Source organism: Apteryx mantelli, chromosome 16 (genome assembly GCF_036417845.1).
Source record: "Apteryx mantelli isolate bAptMan1 chromosome 16, bAptMan1.hap1, whole genome shotgun sequence".
In the NCBI taxonomy this organism is placed as follows: Eukaryota; Metazoa; Chordata; class Aves; order Apterygiformes; family Apterygidae; genus Apteryx; species Apteryx mantelli.
The window spans coordinates 13,931,122-13,946,529 of NC_089993.1; the positions used below are offsets into that span (position 1 = coordinate 13,931,122).

The 15,408-nt window shown below is 37.8% G+C and overlaps 1 protein-coding gene across 2 annotated transcripts in view; it reads left to right on the top strand.

Annotated features, from left to right (window-relative positions):
• The window catches only part of TRRAP (transformation/transcription domain associated protein), a 101,388-nt gene that overhangs the window by 57,031 nt on the left and 28,949 nt on the right, over nt 1-15,408 (top strand). The window contains exons 52-59 of one of the 2 annotated variants that reach the window (XM_067306664.1): nt 412-531; nt 811-1,098; nt 1,954-2,091; nt 2,472-2,584; nt 3,079-3,214; nt 9,263-9,454; nt 14,482-14,710; nt 14,933-15,198. In XM_067306664.1, coding sequence (XP_067162765.1) covers nt 412-531; nt 811-1,098; nt 1,954-2,091; nt 2,472-2,584; nt 3,079-3,214; nt 9,263-9,454; nt 14,482-14,710; nt 14,933-15,198 — 1,482 coding nt within the window. The remainder of the gene's footprint in view (nt 1-411; nt 532-810; nt 1,099-1,953; nt 2,092-2,471; nt 2,585-3,078; nt 3,215-9,262; nt 9,455-14,481; nt 14,711-14,932; nt 15,199-15,408) is intronic. The other variant, XM_067306665.1, reaches the window with a different exon arrangement.

Below are 15,408 nucleotides of genomic sequence, written 5' to 3' on the forward strand. Positions count from 1 at the left end.
AGGGCACAGAATCAATATCATATCAGCATCCTGTGTTTAAATAATTTCTAAGAAGATAATGTTAGCTGAAAGCTATTTTGAAAATAATTCTAAAAATAATAACAGCTCTATCTAATTAACTTGATTGTTCAGTCTTATTACCAAGTAGTTATCAACTTCTTTCCTTTCTCTCTCTCTCTCTTTTTTTTTTTTTTAACAGTTACAGTAGTGAATCAGAGTCTCCATCAACATGGAAATAGGATTAAATTCATTTCACAGTAGTTTTCATTGCTAAAAAAAATGTATTTATGACATGCTAGTAGGAAAAGACATTAACATTACTGCTTAAACAGCTGTATTAGTGATGAACTGTTCTTCCATAGTATAAATTATACTTTTCCCATTTATATACATCTCTTTTTTTGTTTCTAGACTGGAGCATTGCTGAGTGCCTTTGTTCAATTATGTCATATTTCTACACCGTTAGCAGAGAAGACTTGGATCCAGCTTTTTTCACGATTATGGAAAATCTTGTCTGACAGACAGCAACATGTAAGAATCTCTCTCTCTTAGTAAATTTTTCTTTGTTAATGACTGCTTTTTTGTAAATTGTAACTGTGTGATAAAAAATTTGTTCACTTCTCAAAGTTTGCCATCTTTTTGACTGTTGAATGGCATGTATCTCCATGCATACATCTTTTGAAAGAAATAGTGCCCTTCAATTTATTAAGAGAATTACCCTTATCAAATGATTGTGCTGTGATATATACTGTATTAGCAATATTTTAGAATCTGAGTGAACAGATAACTATCTTTATGCTTTTCTTTCAGGCTTTAGCAGGTGAAATAAGCCCTTTCTTGTGCAGTGGTAGCCATCAAGTCCAGCGAGACTGCCAGCCGAGTGCCCTGAATTGCTTTGTGGAAGCAATGTCGCAGTGTGTTCCTCCCATTCCCATTAGACCTTGTGTCCTGAAATACTTGGGTAAAACTCACAATCTCTGGTTCCGTTCTACGCTGATGTTGGAGCATCAAGCCTTTGAAAAAGGACTGAGCCTACAAATCAAGCCTAAACAGACAACAGAATTCTACGAGCAGGAAAGCATAACTCCTCCTCAACAGGTACGGTGTTATGTTTATTGAAATACCTTATGAAATGGGGAGAGAAAAACACAGTAGCAATGTAGTACAATAGTACTGCTTCCTCAGCCTTTGTTTTTGGGGATTTGTTAAAGTTGAGCTCATTTTGAATTCACCGAAGAAATTCCTGTCCTTGCATGTTTGTGAATACAGAAACTTAAAACATCACTTTCTGTCTTACCTACTTTTCACGCCTTTCTTTTACCTGTCACTGATACTTTCATATTTTTCTCTCTTTTCAATCTGTTTTTGACACCAATTCTCTGCAGCACTGTAAAACCAAATCAAGCCATTTCTGTTCCTAATTTTAAACCGCAAATAAAAGTCTGTACTGTCTTTGTTTCTCTCAAAGGAAGTATGCTTTCCCTAACAAATCAAGTTTGTTGGTATATGATCTTGAAGAATTGTTGGCTAACCAAAACTGAGTTAAGCAGGTGTTGTTGTGTTTAGTAGTCTAAAAGGTATTTATGATCAGCCCTGGTGTGTTTGTGATCAGCTGAGGAAGTTAAACGTTACATATTCTTTCTGCATTGAAAGCTGAGTTGTGTTGTTAAGTAATTTTGTTTTGTATGATTTGATCTGATATATTAGGGAGGACAAACCAGAATCAACACAAAAATCATAGGTTTCTTTTTCTCATCTAGTGCAGTGTTACTCTTGGTACTTGGTCGTTATTTATTGCTTAACTTCTAAATCTTTAAAATGTGCTTATAGAATACACGTTTATTTTCCTGTCTTTCTGAACTTGCCTCAGTGCAGAAGATGTGGTTTTGCTCTCCGCTGTGCTTTTTTAATGACACTTTGACTGCAGAGGAATATGTGTGGTTACCATTCTAGGAAATACTGGATTCCCTTGCTGAGCTCTACTCTTTGTTACAAGAGGAGGATATGTGGGCTGGACTATGGCAGAAACGCTGCAAATTCCCAGAGACAGCAACAGCTATTGCCTATGAACAGCATGGCTTTTTTGAACAGGTACAGACTTGATATTAGAAACAATCTGAGTAGTTCTACTGCCAGGCTGAATATTCAGGTCAGTAAGAAAATATTCTGCGTATTCATAATTGGCTTCAGTCTTCTAAAGTAGAAAATACCACAGTTTCTCTTCTGACTCAAGTAATAGTTTAAGGCTGTGTAAAACAGCCTTAAGATAAAGTAAGATTTTTGAGCAGTTCTTCTGACAGAAGTCTCTCAGTTCTTTACCGCATTTGTAAAATTGCCAAGTAATGTCACTTCACAGAATGTCTTTTTAACTTACAATTATAAAAGTTTTTTATCGCTCTTTTAAAGAATAGAATGTTGAGTTCACATATATGTAGCAGATGCAAAAATAACACTATTTGAATTTTATTTAGGCACAAGAAACTTATGAAAAAGCAATGGAAAAGGCTAAAAAAGAACATGAACGGAACAATGCTTCCCCTTCCATCTTTCCTGAGTATCAGCTCTGGGAAGACCATTGGATTCGGTAAGACTTTAAAAGCTGTTGCAGTAAAATACCCTGCTGGTTTAAAACATCAGCTACTAGAATAAACCTAGCTCAGGACTTTTAATATACAGGGGAAACTTGAGGGAATCAAGCAAGCTATATTGTCACTCCCTTAACGGACCCTCAGAACTGATGTATCTGAAGCATTGTGAAAATGTAATTTGCTAATGGTCGAGACAGACTGAGCTAGAATTTGTTTTTCTTATTTATAATGGGTGTTCCGGGAGATGCCAAATGCAGCTCTTCCCTTTTCATAGATTTCTGTATTATAGCTGCTAATAAATTTAAAAAAAAAAAAAAAAAGTCCTCCTGTCTGGATAAAACTTCTGCAGTGCTTGCAAAGCACTTCACAGACAAACTCGGATGCCTATAGTATCCTGATACAAATCACTGATAGTCACTTTTATTGATTTTTTTTTTTTTTTTTTTTTTTTTTTTGGTAACCAAACTGACACTGTTTTTGGTTTTCTTAGTTGCTCAAAAGAATTGAACCAGTGGGAACCTTTGACAGAGTATGGCCAATCAAAAGGACATATAAATCCCTACCTAGTACTGGAATGTGCGTGGAGGGTCTCAAACTGGACTGCTATGAAGGAAGCTCTGGTGCAGGTGAGTGAAGGGTTTTTATGACTCTGAAAATGTGCTCTGCTAATGTTTAGTTTCCTTGTTCATTTTACTGATTATATTTCTAGCAAGTCAGCATTACAGTTCATTTCACAGAAACAGTAAACTGCTCTTTGGAAGTTTTCTTTGATGTCCCAGCACACAGCTGGGTATTTTGGCAACCAAGGCATATTATTTCATCAGACAAATGTGGTTCTCTTTTCTGTCTCTTTATAAAGCTGTGCTGCTTAAGAAATTTGCATTTCTTAACTAGATAGCAGTTTCATAGGCAGGGCAGGTAAAAGATTTGTTGCATGGGACTGAGTCATTAAAAAGCAACAAATGCTTGCCCCAGAAGTGTGTGCCAGCAGTGATATCTGGAGGAACTTATGACAGACCCTTGCAGATACATGGTATTAGATAAACTAAACTTACAGGTATGCAGTTTAGAGAAGGGTGGGGAGAACATTTTTGTATTTTAAGCCTTTGCAGGAACAAAAGTTCCTTTTGTGGAATGGAGTAAGGTATGATAGTACGTCTATTACAGTCTCTGTGGGCAACATAACTAAGCTGCCAGGTCTAAAATGAAAAAGCCTGTTGCTTCTGTTTTTTTTGTGTTTGTTTCAGCACCTGGAAGGCAAAGCCAAAGTGTTCCCAGCTTTTACTGTTCAAAGTTAAAACAGTTAAACACAATTTCTGTTCATCTCCACTGTCCTTGAGGGAGGAATAAGACAAATATATAAAAATGTGAAGGTCAGGGAATTGTCAACTAAATTTGATTTACATTAATTGCCTTTTTGTATCTGAGGAATATTTGCCCTCAGGTAATGCAGTGTTTCAGGATCCTTGTTAAGGGATTTCAGGTTATTCATGGATGGCTCTTGCCTGTCTTCTGTTAGCATGTTGTGCCTTCCTGAACATCTCTCAAATTGGTTTTCAGAGATCCAGCTGCGGCAATTTTTCTTTGAACATGCACGCACTAGGTTGTGTTGTTCTCTGTGGTACGATCAGCATCGTGTTCAGCTAAAACTCTTTCCAGGTTGTGAAAAGGCAAATAACGTTACAGAGAGCAGCTGTTTTGCCTCTCTTGCCTGAACTGTTCTCTCTTTTTCAGTCATGGAGTTCTAAGTCTGTGGATTTATGGCAAGGGCATTGGCGAAATGCCATAGAGTTGTGTGAGGGGTTTTGTTCTTTTTTCCTTCTTTCTCTACCCTGTTAAACTACTTTGCATTTGTAGAACTTGAAGGCAGTTTCCAGGCATCAGACAAAAAAATTCCAGGCATCAGACAAAAACTTAAAACTGGTGTAAAACTTAAAGCAATCACAATTTCAAATGAAGCTTTACATTCATGTGTTACTTAAATGGAAGCAGTCTGCTCTGTATGCATCATTAATATGCAGACTTTTAGGGCTGGGAAAATGTTGCTAGGCAGTTAAAAGAGCAAACTCCCCCCCGCCCCAGCCCTGAAAAAGCAGCACGTGAAATCTCTTGAGTTTCAGCATTGATTGGTTGGAGAGGCTTGTATACATTGCAGATTATGCCAGTGGTTATTATTTGAATGAAGACAGTGACAAATTTGAGGTTGTTTATATATGATGGGAAATGTATTGGGATTACGTGCTTGGCCCAAGCCATTTTTCTTATTTTCTTACATTTATAGCTTTGCCTAGCAGAGGTATAATAGAAGGTTTGCTGTTCTTTCCGATACAATGTTTTCTGTGGTAGGCCCTGGACAGTACATCCAGGGATTGCTTCTTGTATCCATCTCCTTTTGCTTTCTGTTTAAGTACTCAGTGTTTTATTACTGTGAAGTAACTGCTAGATTTCTGATTTTATTCTCATTTTGGGTCTACTTCAGTTCCATTTGAAATGAAGCTCATTTGATTTTTATAGCGTATCCATTATGCATAATTTTTAAGTAACTTGGAAGGGCCAGGGGTTAGAGCAAGTGTGGTTAAGGCTGGAGTGTGGAGGTGTAATTGGAGTCCGAGAGGTGACAGACAATGAGACCCGGCAAAGGACTTCAGGCAACGAGCCTGACACTGGGAAGCAAACGAGAAGAAAATGAGGTGAGTATGAAGGAGGTTGGAGGAGAACAAATTGATAAGGGGTGGCAGGGGTGACTGGGCAAGTAGACTGAAGCAAGAAGTTGAGGAAAGTGATTTCCTCTGAAATGTAAAAGAATTTTGTAAAACTAGCAGAGAGGAAGGAGGCATTGAATGAAAAGTTGCAGGGGGCATCAGTGAGATTGGCTGTGCAGGAGACAGGGCTTGAACTGACTGGCAGTGAGAGACGGGGGACTGGACTTGCCTAAGATGGTGATGGTGATTACTAGGAAGGGATAGGTGACTTTTTGGAGAAAATATGCTTTGATTCTGCATAAATAAGATAAAGTAAATCAAATCATAATGCCTAAGCACAAGGGCATGTTTAATTTTGAGATGATTAACTTTCAAATATATTCCCTGAACAATTTTTTGTGTGTATAATCTTTATGCTAGAAAGCATACAAGTAAAAGTACCTAAACCACTTTCAAGGAGGAGTAGGCTTTCATGAAGTGAAACTGTTTGAATCTACAGTTTTTACCAAAGAAAGAAAACAACAAATATTATTTGAAAATATAGAAAAACATCCTTAAAGTTACTCTCCATTTTCTGAGAAAATACAACAGAAATACATAGGTAAACACTTCTACCTCAGAGCAAATTTTGAAGAATTCTTTAGCATGCAAAAGACTGGCCATATTTAGGTAACTTCCTCCTTATCCTGTCTTAAGCATCTTCTTCCCCAATTACACTTTTTAAAGAATGCTCTCATGTGAATCAGCAATGACGATTGTACTTGCGAGGTTGCTATAAAAATGTCAATCCATACAGCTATCTCGGACTTCCTGGGACAAATGACAGATTTGTGTGTTGGAGTCACCAGTAGATTTTTTTTGTGTGGGGGGGGTATATTTGTGTATGTTGTGTTAGTAGAAATTCTAGAATGAATAGTTTTTGAGGTTTTTTTTTTTTCTTCTTCTTTCCTTTTTTTTGTAAGTGGAATCACTTTTTTATAGATTGGTGGAAGCTTTTTTTTTTTTTTTTTTTTTTTTTTTTAAGAAAAGATACCCTCTTATTATAGTAAATGGAGTTGTTTATCTGTGATTAGTCAATGTAGATCCCTAAACCAGATGTAGAACTGGCACCTTAAAGGTGAGAGTATTGTGTTAAATCCCAAGTGGAAAGGAGGTTGCTGGTCTGCAGTCTTGTTACAGAGTGTGACATTACTGGAATTTCTCTGCTAAAGAGGCCAGAGTTTAGAAGGGAGTGAATTGCATGTTTAAAATACAATTTTACTGATAAAGCTCTGAGCAGAGCCTTTGGCAGCATTATTTTTATGCTGCAGAGATTTAGCCAGAAGAATTAGTCCCTCACATAATTGGGTTTTATTGTTTCATTGTTACTGTTTTGAATCAAGTTTTGAACCAATGTCTATCAGTAAAAAATATTGCATATCAAATTAAAAGTTGACTGTCTAGTTTCATAACATTTGCAAAAGATTAACACGATTATAAAAAATGCTGAGCATCCTTTAATTCCAGTATCTTGCAGGATTAAGTTCCTGCATACAAAATATCCTAACGCTGTGTTTCATTGTGACAACTTATTCTCGCATGATAAATATGCTGAATTGTATGTCTCTCTCAATTTCTTCAAAATCAGGCTGAATATTACTTTTTAATGTAGTGTGTTTATTGTTCTGTAACAATTTCTTTTGTCAGAAGCAAAATAGGTAGGTGCAATCGATATGTTTTTCTTTAAGGGCTAAACTATGAAAACAGTAAAAGTAGTTTAATTAATTAAAGGCAATATTGTCTTTTGGTAGAAGTTAAATTAAGGGTGTCCAACCATTGCAACACTTGAAATTGAATTTTTCCATGTTTGTAGTACTGATGATGCAAATTAAGTAGATGTCTCTAAAGATGGATTTTATCATCTATCAGACATTGTGAAAGCAAATCTATAAGTAATAAGCTGCATGGGCTAGAGAAATTATCTAATACGTGATACATATGTTTTAATTAATATTTTGCTGTTTTAAAAATCACTATTTTGTGCACTATTTAAGTATGCATCTTTTTTGGCTAATTATAGAATTATAGAATTATATAATTATAACATTTTTGAGAAAGCTTTAAAGCCTAAAATAAGAACTATTTTGTACAGTATATTTTAAGCCTAGAGTTATAACAGAATGAAGTCTGACAGGTTCTGGTTTGGGTGGCTTGCAAGTAGAATAGAGGTGACAACCACAAGTAAGTGCTGATACACTTTAGCTATAGTTTAGTTATAGTAAATGAGATATTTTCAGTAATGAGGCATTTACTAATGGACTAAGGAGAAGATACTGTAGGCATGAATGGAGCTTCTGTAGCTCTACTCGTGTTCTTGTAAAAGTGTCAGGACACATATTTGCATAAATATTAGGATGGGAAGGAATAATTACTTCTGTGTTGCTATACTCGCTACTCCAATTTTATTGATATTCTTTCATGCTGCTTTTTTAAAAACTGACTTTCAAAAGCTTCTATTAAATGTGTTATTTTATGAAGTTCCATGGTTGATCCACAGGAGAGATCAGAGAAGATGGCAACTATATATCAGTTTCCTAAATCCGTGTGAAGCATTTTTAATAATCTTCCGGTTAAAGTTAAGCCATTAAAATACCAAGTGGCCTTTGATAGGACCCAAGACTCATTTCCATTTGCTCACATTGCCATTGTGTTTAATGATCCAGTAGATAAAGTAATACAAAAAGAGATTATTTTCACTGTGTAAGTGTAGGGTTGCTACCTGGCAGTTTCTCTTTGCTGGCTCAGACATAACAGTCAGTTGAGGATCACAGAATCACAGAATCACAGAATCACTGAGGTTGGAAGGGACCTCTGGAGATCATCTAGTCCAACCCCCCTGCTCAAGCAGGGTCACCTAGAGCACATTGCACAGGATTGCATCCAGGCGCATTTTGAATATCTCCAGAGAAGGAGACTCCACCACCTCTCGGGGCAAAAGGATAAGCAAAAATAATGCTTGAAATGTTTAAGATACACTATATCAACAAGAAGATAATGCAGAGGGATTTCTGTGTTGTATATCAAGACAAAAAGGGTTTGTTGCAAAGGGGAAAAAGGGAGGTCAAAGACTTCTGGATTTCAGGCCTGCACTATCAGCTAGTGGGTGATTAAGTGTTTGGGGCATAATTTCAAAGGATGCACTTGTTTTGAAAAATCTTATTTTGTAACTTTTTTTACTCCAAAACACTTGCACACGTATGGTTATACAATTCAAGTGCAGTGCTATTTTTAACTGGCATATTTCTATTATTCCTGTTTTTAATTAATTTTTTAAATCATTTTTAGCACTTTCACCTCGTTTAGCACCTGCACTCAGAAATTATTTTGACCTGAATGGGCTAGTTTTAGATGATTTTAAAATTATCAGCTATTTATTCTCATAAATTTAGTAATGGCCTGGAGCGGGCAGTTAGGAAGTGTAATGTTGGCACAAGGTGTTTGCATATATGGAGGAGATTCTTGTAAGTGAGAATTTGACGTTACTTATTCGTAAGGCCCTGAAGCGTTTCAGAAGGTAGTAATGCTTCATCTTAGAAGCATCTTTTTTTCCCTTAACAGGGTGAATTGGTTTACAGTGAGCTTCACACTCCTGTTGCAAGAAAGCTTTTGGCTTGATCAGCTGTCTCTGAACTGTACTACAGTTGTCAGTATAAAAATACCCTACCAGCATATTGTGTGCAGGCACTTTTGCTCTTATGCTGAATTTGCAATTTATTTGCTAGTCCACCCTTACCAAAAACTTCAAGAGAGCAGAAACTCCTAATGTCAGAGATTTCAATATTTTAGTCTGATATTTTTAGATATAGAGCTGATTTTTATTTAAAAAAAAAAAAAGAGTATTTATTTAGGAGGGTTTTTTTTTTTTTAATTTCAAAATTTTCTGCATTTACGCATGAATAATCTTTACTAGAACTTTTTCCATTTCATTACCAGGTGGAGCTGAGTTGTCCAAAAGAGATGGCTTGGAAAGTGAACATGTACAGAGGATATTTAGCAATCTGCCATCCTGAAGAGCAGCAGCTTAACTTCATTGAGCGTCTGGTAGAGATGGCGAGCAGCTTAGCTATTCGGGAATGGCGAAGGCTTCCCCACGTAGTGTCGCACGTTCATACTCCCCTTCTCCAGGTAAGAATAAAAGTGTTTTATTATCGATTATTTTCCAGTAGCACGTTTCAGGTTTTTTAATGATTATGGGTATAAAATATGTTTTACTGTACAATACTGTTTGGTTTCTCCTAATGATATTTTTTTGTTAAAAACTGCAGAATGTGCATTTTGATTGGGATTTCTTTTATAATGTTTGTAGTTTACCTGTATCCATTCTGTTTGTGGCCTACAGAGGTAACTATATGTATTATTTAAATATATACATATTACCAAATGTTTGGTTTTTTTCCACTTCTTTAAGTACAATTTGACACTGGTGTAGGGCTGTAAGTGCTTTTCTATGGCAGGCTGGATGGGCTGGGCTGGCGTGAGCTCCTTCACAGGTGCTCAAGCTGGACTGGTAGAGCAGCCACACGCATGCCCTTTTGGGTTTGCCGTCTCCTTCTGGAAGCATATTTGGGCTAAACATAATGGTAGCAAGAAAGCTTTAATTGTAAATAAAATGCCCAATTTGGTGCATATTGTATAGGATTGCTCTTAGGTTTATTTTTCTTTGTAGTTGGGCTTGGGAGTATAGCAGAAGTCATCAAGAACACTGGGGAAAGGAAGTAGGAAAGAGTCTAATCTTTCAAGTATGTGATATTTCTGATGGACAGGGAATTACTTCCACAAGTTCTGATTGTTGGGAAACATTTCTTAACTGCTGTAAAGGAGACTGGATTGTATTAGACAAACTAATATGTGTACCTTAAAGCTTCATGTCGTGGCCTTCAGTTTTATTAGTCGTCCTGCTAGGTTATTTGGATCAACATTACATTATATTCTTGCAGTACTGTTGTAAAAAGAAATCCCATGACAAACCACAATGTTTCACAGACGGAGGGGTCTTGCAGGTTGGAAAAGAGCCATCTTGGCTTCCCTCATGTAATTTGACGCCAACTACAGGACAGAAAATCTCTTTGCTGTGTGTGGGAAACCATATTTCAGTAATGCTCCTTGTCCACGTGTGGGTGCACTTCTCCAAATTTAGCTGTGCTGGTTGGAAAGGATACTGCTCCCAGCTAACTGCCTCATTTTAATTGTGATAGGTTATGGAGTGCTCACGTGAGTAGGTCAGCTGGAAAATTTGAAACAGGGTAACCTCCGTCAGGGGCTGTTTGCTGAACTGGTAAGGGATGGATGGCTTGAATCGGAAGAGGATGGATCCCTCTGGCCTCACTGCTTTGGGATCTGCCAGAGATCTATGTGCTTCCTGGAGAAAAATGGACAAAGCAAACAAAGTTCTGAGAGGAGCTCGCTCCTAAAATAGTTCTAGCAATGAAGCAGTGTGCTGGCTTGTCCAGAATGAATGAGGGGCAGCTAACTAATCTAATTAATTTTGGGTTACGAGAACTTAAAAAAAGCTGGGTATCATCTAATCTTAAGTGACTTAATTTAATTCTTTGTAGAGATCTTTTAAAATGTGGGAAGAAGTTTGTAACTTGAATTTCTTACTGTCCTGTAAAATTACTGCAGTATATTGCATGTGGTCTTAAACAGAGACAGCTGGATGTTCAGATAAACCCTTGTGAGCATCCTTAAATCCCCGACTTAAAAAGGATGAGTGACTTTCCAGTTGGATAACCGAGTGCGTACAGAGAGAATGGGCCAAGCTAACATTTTCATGCCACTTTTCTACTTATTTACTTCTTTCTTTCTTAACTCTGTTACCCATTTATGGGAGAAGATAGAGCTCATTGGCTGCTTCTGAATCATTAACAAGCATTTTGATCTCAAAATGGGGCCTGCTGTTTTCTGTGTTCCTCTAGGGGAATATTGCTTGGAATAATGAAAGGAAAAGATTGCTTTTCTTTCATCCTTGTTAAATAGGTCCTTGATGCTTATTTCAATGCAGTATTTTAGCCCTCAAATCATTCCGTATTACAATATAAAGAACCTGCTATTTTCCTGTATTTATTTAAAAGTAAACTGTTTTTAAGGTGCTGTGCCATAGGTACATCTTTATTTTTATAGCTTGTGAAACATTTTATTTAGCTCTTTCAAGAGTGGCATTTCAATTTAAAGAACTACGTTTAAATCATGTGCCTTTAGTCTTTCTCTTTGGCTTATGTGTTACTCAGAAAAATGATGCACACACAAAAAAAAACAGAGGAAAGGACTAGCGTCTTGTCCCTTCCTGAAGAGTTTGTGAGAACTTGCTGTGACCGTTTTTTGTTGTTTTTTAGACCTCCAGAAAATATTTTGGTGAAGCACCTGGCACAACTTTAATCATACAGACTATGCAGTTTAATTAAGTGAGATGAAATAACAAGTATAACGTGGGGAAAACTGCATAGCCAGTGTCCCTTGCACTTTCACGTGCGCTTCATGCAGTAGGGACTCCTGCTTCCTTTCTAAACGTATAAAACATCAACACTTATCCTTTTGCTTTGTTTTGGATTTAATTATGTAAAAATTTCATTTTGCAACGGTAAGGCAGGAATTTTGCGGAGTCGCTGTTACTGCCAGGTGTAACTGACTGGAGCTAGGTGCCTAAACTCTTCTCTGGAAAATGGGACTTGGCCTCAAGATGCTTCCAGAAGCTCCTTGGAGGTGTCCATGTGCCCGTCGTTGTCACTGCACGGTCAGGCTGGGGAAGGCTTGGGTTCGGCTTGTCACGCAGTACGTGACCTCGACTAAACGCGCCGCTAATTTGTCATCGTTCGAAGGGCTGAGCGTGCCCCGCTCCAGCTTCACTGCTATCGGTGCATGTGGCTAAGCCCAGCTCGTTGTTGGCGGGGAACCGTTCATCCCCAAGGGGAAACTCGGGGATATCTCCGCACAATATAACCTGGGATGGGATAGCAGGGGTGCACTGCTAGGTGGACCAGTGCTCAGAAACCTTACTGCAGAAATGTGGAAGGTCCTGCTTTTTCCAAGTTCTGCTCAGTCTGGAGGCTTCTGCAACGCTGTACGAGATGAGTGCTTCCCTGTGTGTGGTAGGTTCCCGCGTCCGCGCGCTCTGCGGCCTTGCCCGTGGCGAGGGCTCCCGCTGCAGCCCGCACCTTGCCTGGCGGGTCAGACAGCGCGGGGGAGCGGGATTCGGCATGGCGGGAGGCAGCTGCCAGGAGGCCGCTCGGATACAAGCGATAACACAGAGCGGCCTTTGGCTGAGCCGCTCGCTTACAGCCAGCGGATTTCTTGTCCGAATTAATTCCTTCCTGCTAAGTTTTCGTTGATATTTTAAGTTTTTTCTCCCCGAAGATTGGCAGTATCTGCAGTGTGAAAGGATCAGCATTGCTGTATAAAGTATTTAAATGCTTTCAAATATCAATTGAGGCAATTTTTTAAAATAATCTTGTATGTATATATCTCTCTTGAAGAAATGATAAAATAGGCAGTGAATGACAGAGGTACAAATGCAGCAGTGAATTTGCACTGCAGTAATTACTTTTTTTTTTTTAATATCAGATAGCATGTGATTAAATACCTGTGAGAAAATTAAATTTACGTGATGAATGAGTGTAGGATGAAGGTTAAGCTATTGTGAGAGCTGATACTGAGATGATTGTAGGAAAATATTACTTTCCTTAATTTATTTTGTTTCAAGAGATTTGACTCCGTAAATTTGGAGTGATTTTTTTTTTTTTTTTTAAATAACTTATCTTATTTGGTTGATTAACAGTGAATACAGCTGTTATCTACCGAGAGGTAGCTCAGAGAATACTACGTTGCTTTTATTGTACTACAGGTAATTAAATTCCCTGAAAGTTTGTGGGCCTTTTCTTCAGGTTGTTGAAGTTTAGCAAAATGTCTGCTGCCATGAGTAAGTTTGAGACTGCTGCCATCTTCTGTTTGTCCCTTTCAGTAACTTAGGAACATCAGATGTCTGTAAAAAGCCATTCTCAGCCCAAGCAAATTCTCAAATCTAAGGCCATTGCAGAATGCCTTAAGGTAATAGCTTCAGGAAGGCATACGGTAGCGTTTCTGTATGCTTAGGTTTCTGTTGAGAAGGACCAGGGAATATATGCTATTAAAAGTTTTGTTTTAATCAAGGGAATATTTAAAATCAATATTTCTACCTCAGCCTGCTGCTTTAGCAGGTTGTATATGCCCTCACTTGTGCTTTTCTGTGATTGGGGTTGATATAGTAAATTCAGACTGCGTGCTAGGATTTAATTCTAACCTAAATGCTTAGACTTTTAGCCAGTAATAATAATAGAATGCTATTTTTTTTAACCTGTGTTTTGAGATCTTCCCCGTGACTGTGGCGTTGTAATATGCAGCAACACGTGCGGGGCGCTCATCGGTTTTATTTAGATGTGGGAGAAGAGGGGGCAGGGGTGAAGAGAGAGTGCAAATTCAAACAAACTGTTTCCTTCGGTTTTTGTGGAAAAAAAAATGCTTCTGATAAATAAGACACTGCCATTTGTGGAATAATTTGTGAAAACATGTGCAGTTCAAAATAGGAGAAATTATGAGGGGATTTTTACCTTCATTTTATCAAGGAAAGACATGTTATAGTTGGCGAAAGTTAAAACTTTCAGTCAAATGCATGGTACTATAGGAAGAAGACATTAACTACAGATGAGGAATGTCTGTTCACAACGGGATAATGTTAGTGTGTTAAGTTGGCTCAGAAAGGGGTGTGCATGGTGTAACGGCTTGATACTTCTGCCTCGCTGGAGAGGACGCCTGAAGTTATGCAGTGACCTTTGCAAGTTGATAGGAAGGTGCTTTATGGCCTTGATATTTTATTTCTATTTTATTTTTTATTTGAAAATTTTTAAATTTTTTCTTTTCTTTTCTTTTCTTTTACTTTTTAAGACTGGCCACCGTTGATAGAAATCTTATGCAGGTGACAGTGGCTGAATTTCACATTTCAGTCAAAGACTAAAGTGTTGAATCAATCTCCTGGCGTTTTTTTGCTGTTTTTGCTCAATGATTAAATTGGTTAATCATGATTTAAAGGTGAAATCATTAGTTGAGATCTTTTTCTAGCAATGAAATTGGCCAGCGGATTGTACCATCCTTTATGATGATTTATATTGTTTAATGTTTTCTAGGCAGCACAACAAATAATTGAACTTCAAGAAGCAGCCCAAATAAATGCAGGATTACAGCCAACTAATCTAGGGAGGAACAACAGCCTCCATGATATGAAGACTGTCGTAAAGACTTGGAGGAACAGGTTACCTATTGTGTCAGATGACTTATCCCATTGGAGCAGCATTTTCATGTGGAGACAACATCATTACCAGGGTAAAACTGCCTGGTCCAGCATGCATTCATCATGTAATTTTCCAGACAACACATTGTTTGAAATAAGTTCTTTGTATTCTTTTTATTTAAGCATATGGGAATTTTGTTGATTTTCGACAAGTGATTGTTTTTGTTGAATTTCCATTTATATGTTCCATTTTCTTAAATCATCATTTCATGTGTGTATATTATGTAAGATTTTGCTGCATATACAGTTTCATTTATAATGACAAACGTTTCGTGTTTCATCTCTAGCCATTGTAACTGCGTATGAGAATAGTTCTCAGCATGATCCTAGTTCCAATAATGCTATGTTGGGAGTTCATGCTTCTGCATCGGCAATTATCCAGTATGGAAAGATAGCGCGAAAACAAGGGCTGGTCAACGTAGCTCTGGATATACTGAGCCGCATTCATACCATTCCAACGGTGCCCATCGTGGACTGCTTTCAGAAAATTCGCCAGCAAGTTAAATGTTACCTTCAGCTGGCAGGAGTCATGGGCAAAAATGAATGTATGCAGGTACGTTAGCTTTATCTCTGAAACTGTTGTTGTAACTCGGGGGGGGGGGGGATGGTTTCCAGAACCACCATATGCAGTTTGCAGTGATTTGAATAGGTGACGCATATACAGAACAGGGTCTGAATTTGCTTGGTCGCGTTGTGGGTAAATGCATAAAGTTGTTTTAAGTAAGACTGTTAGAGTTAAAAGCAAACAGTCACTGTCCTCTTT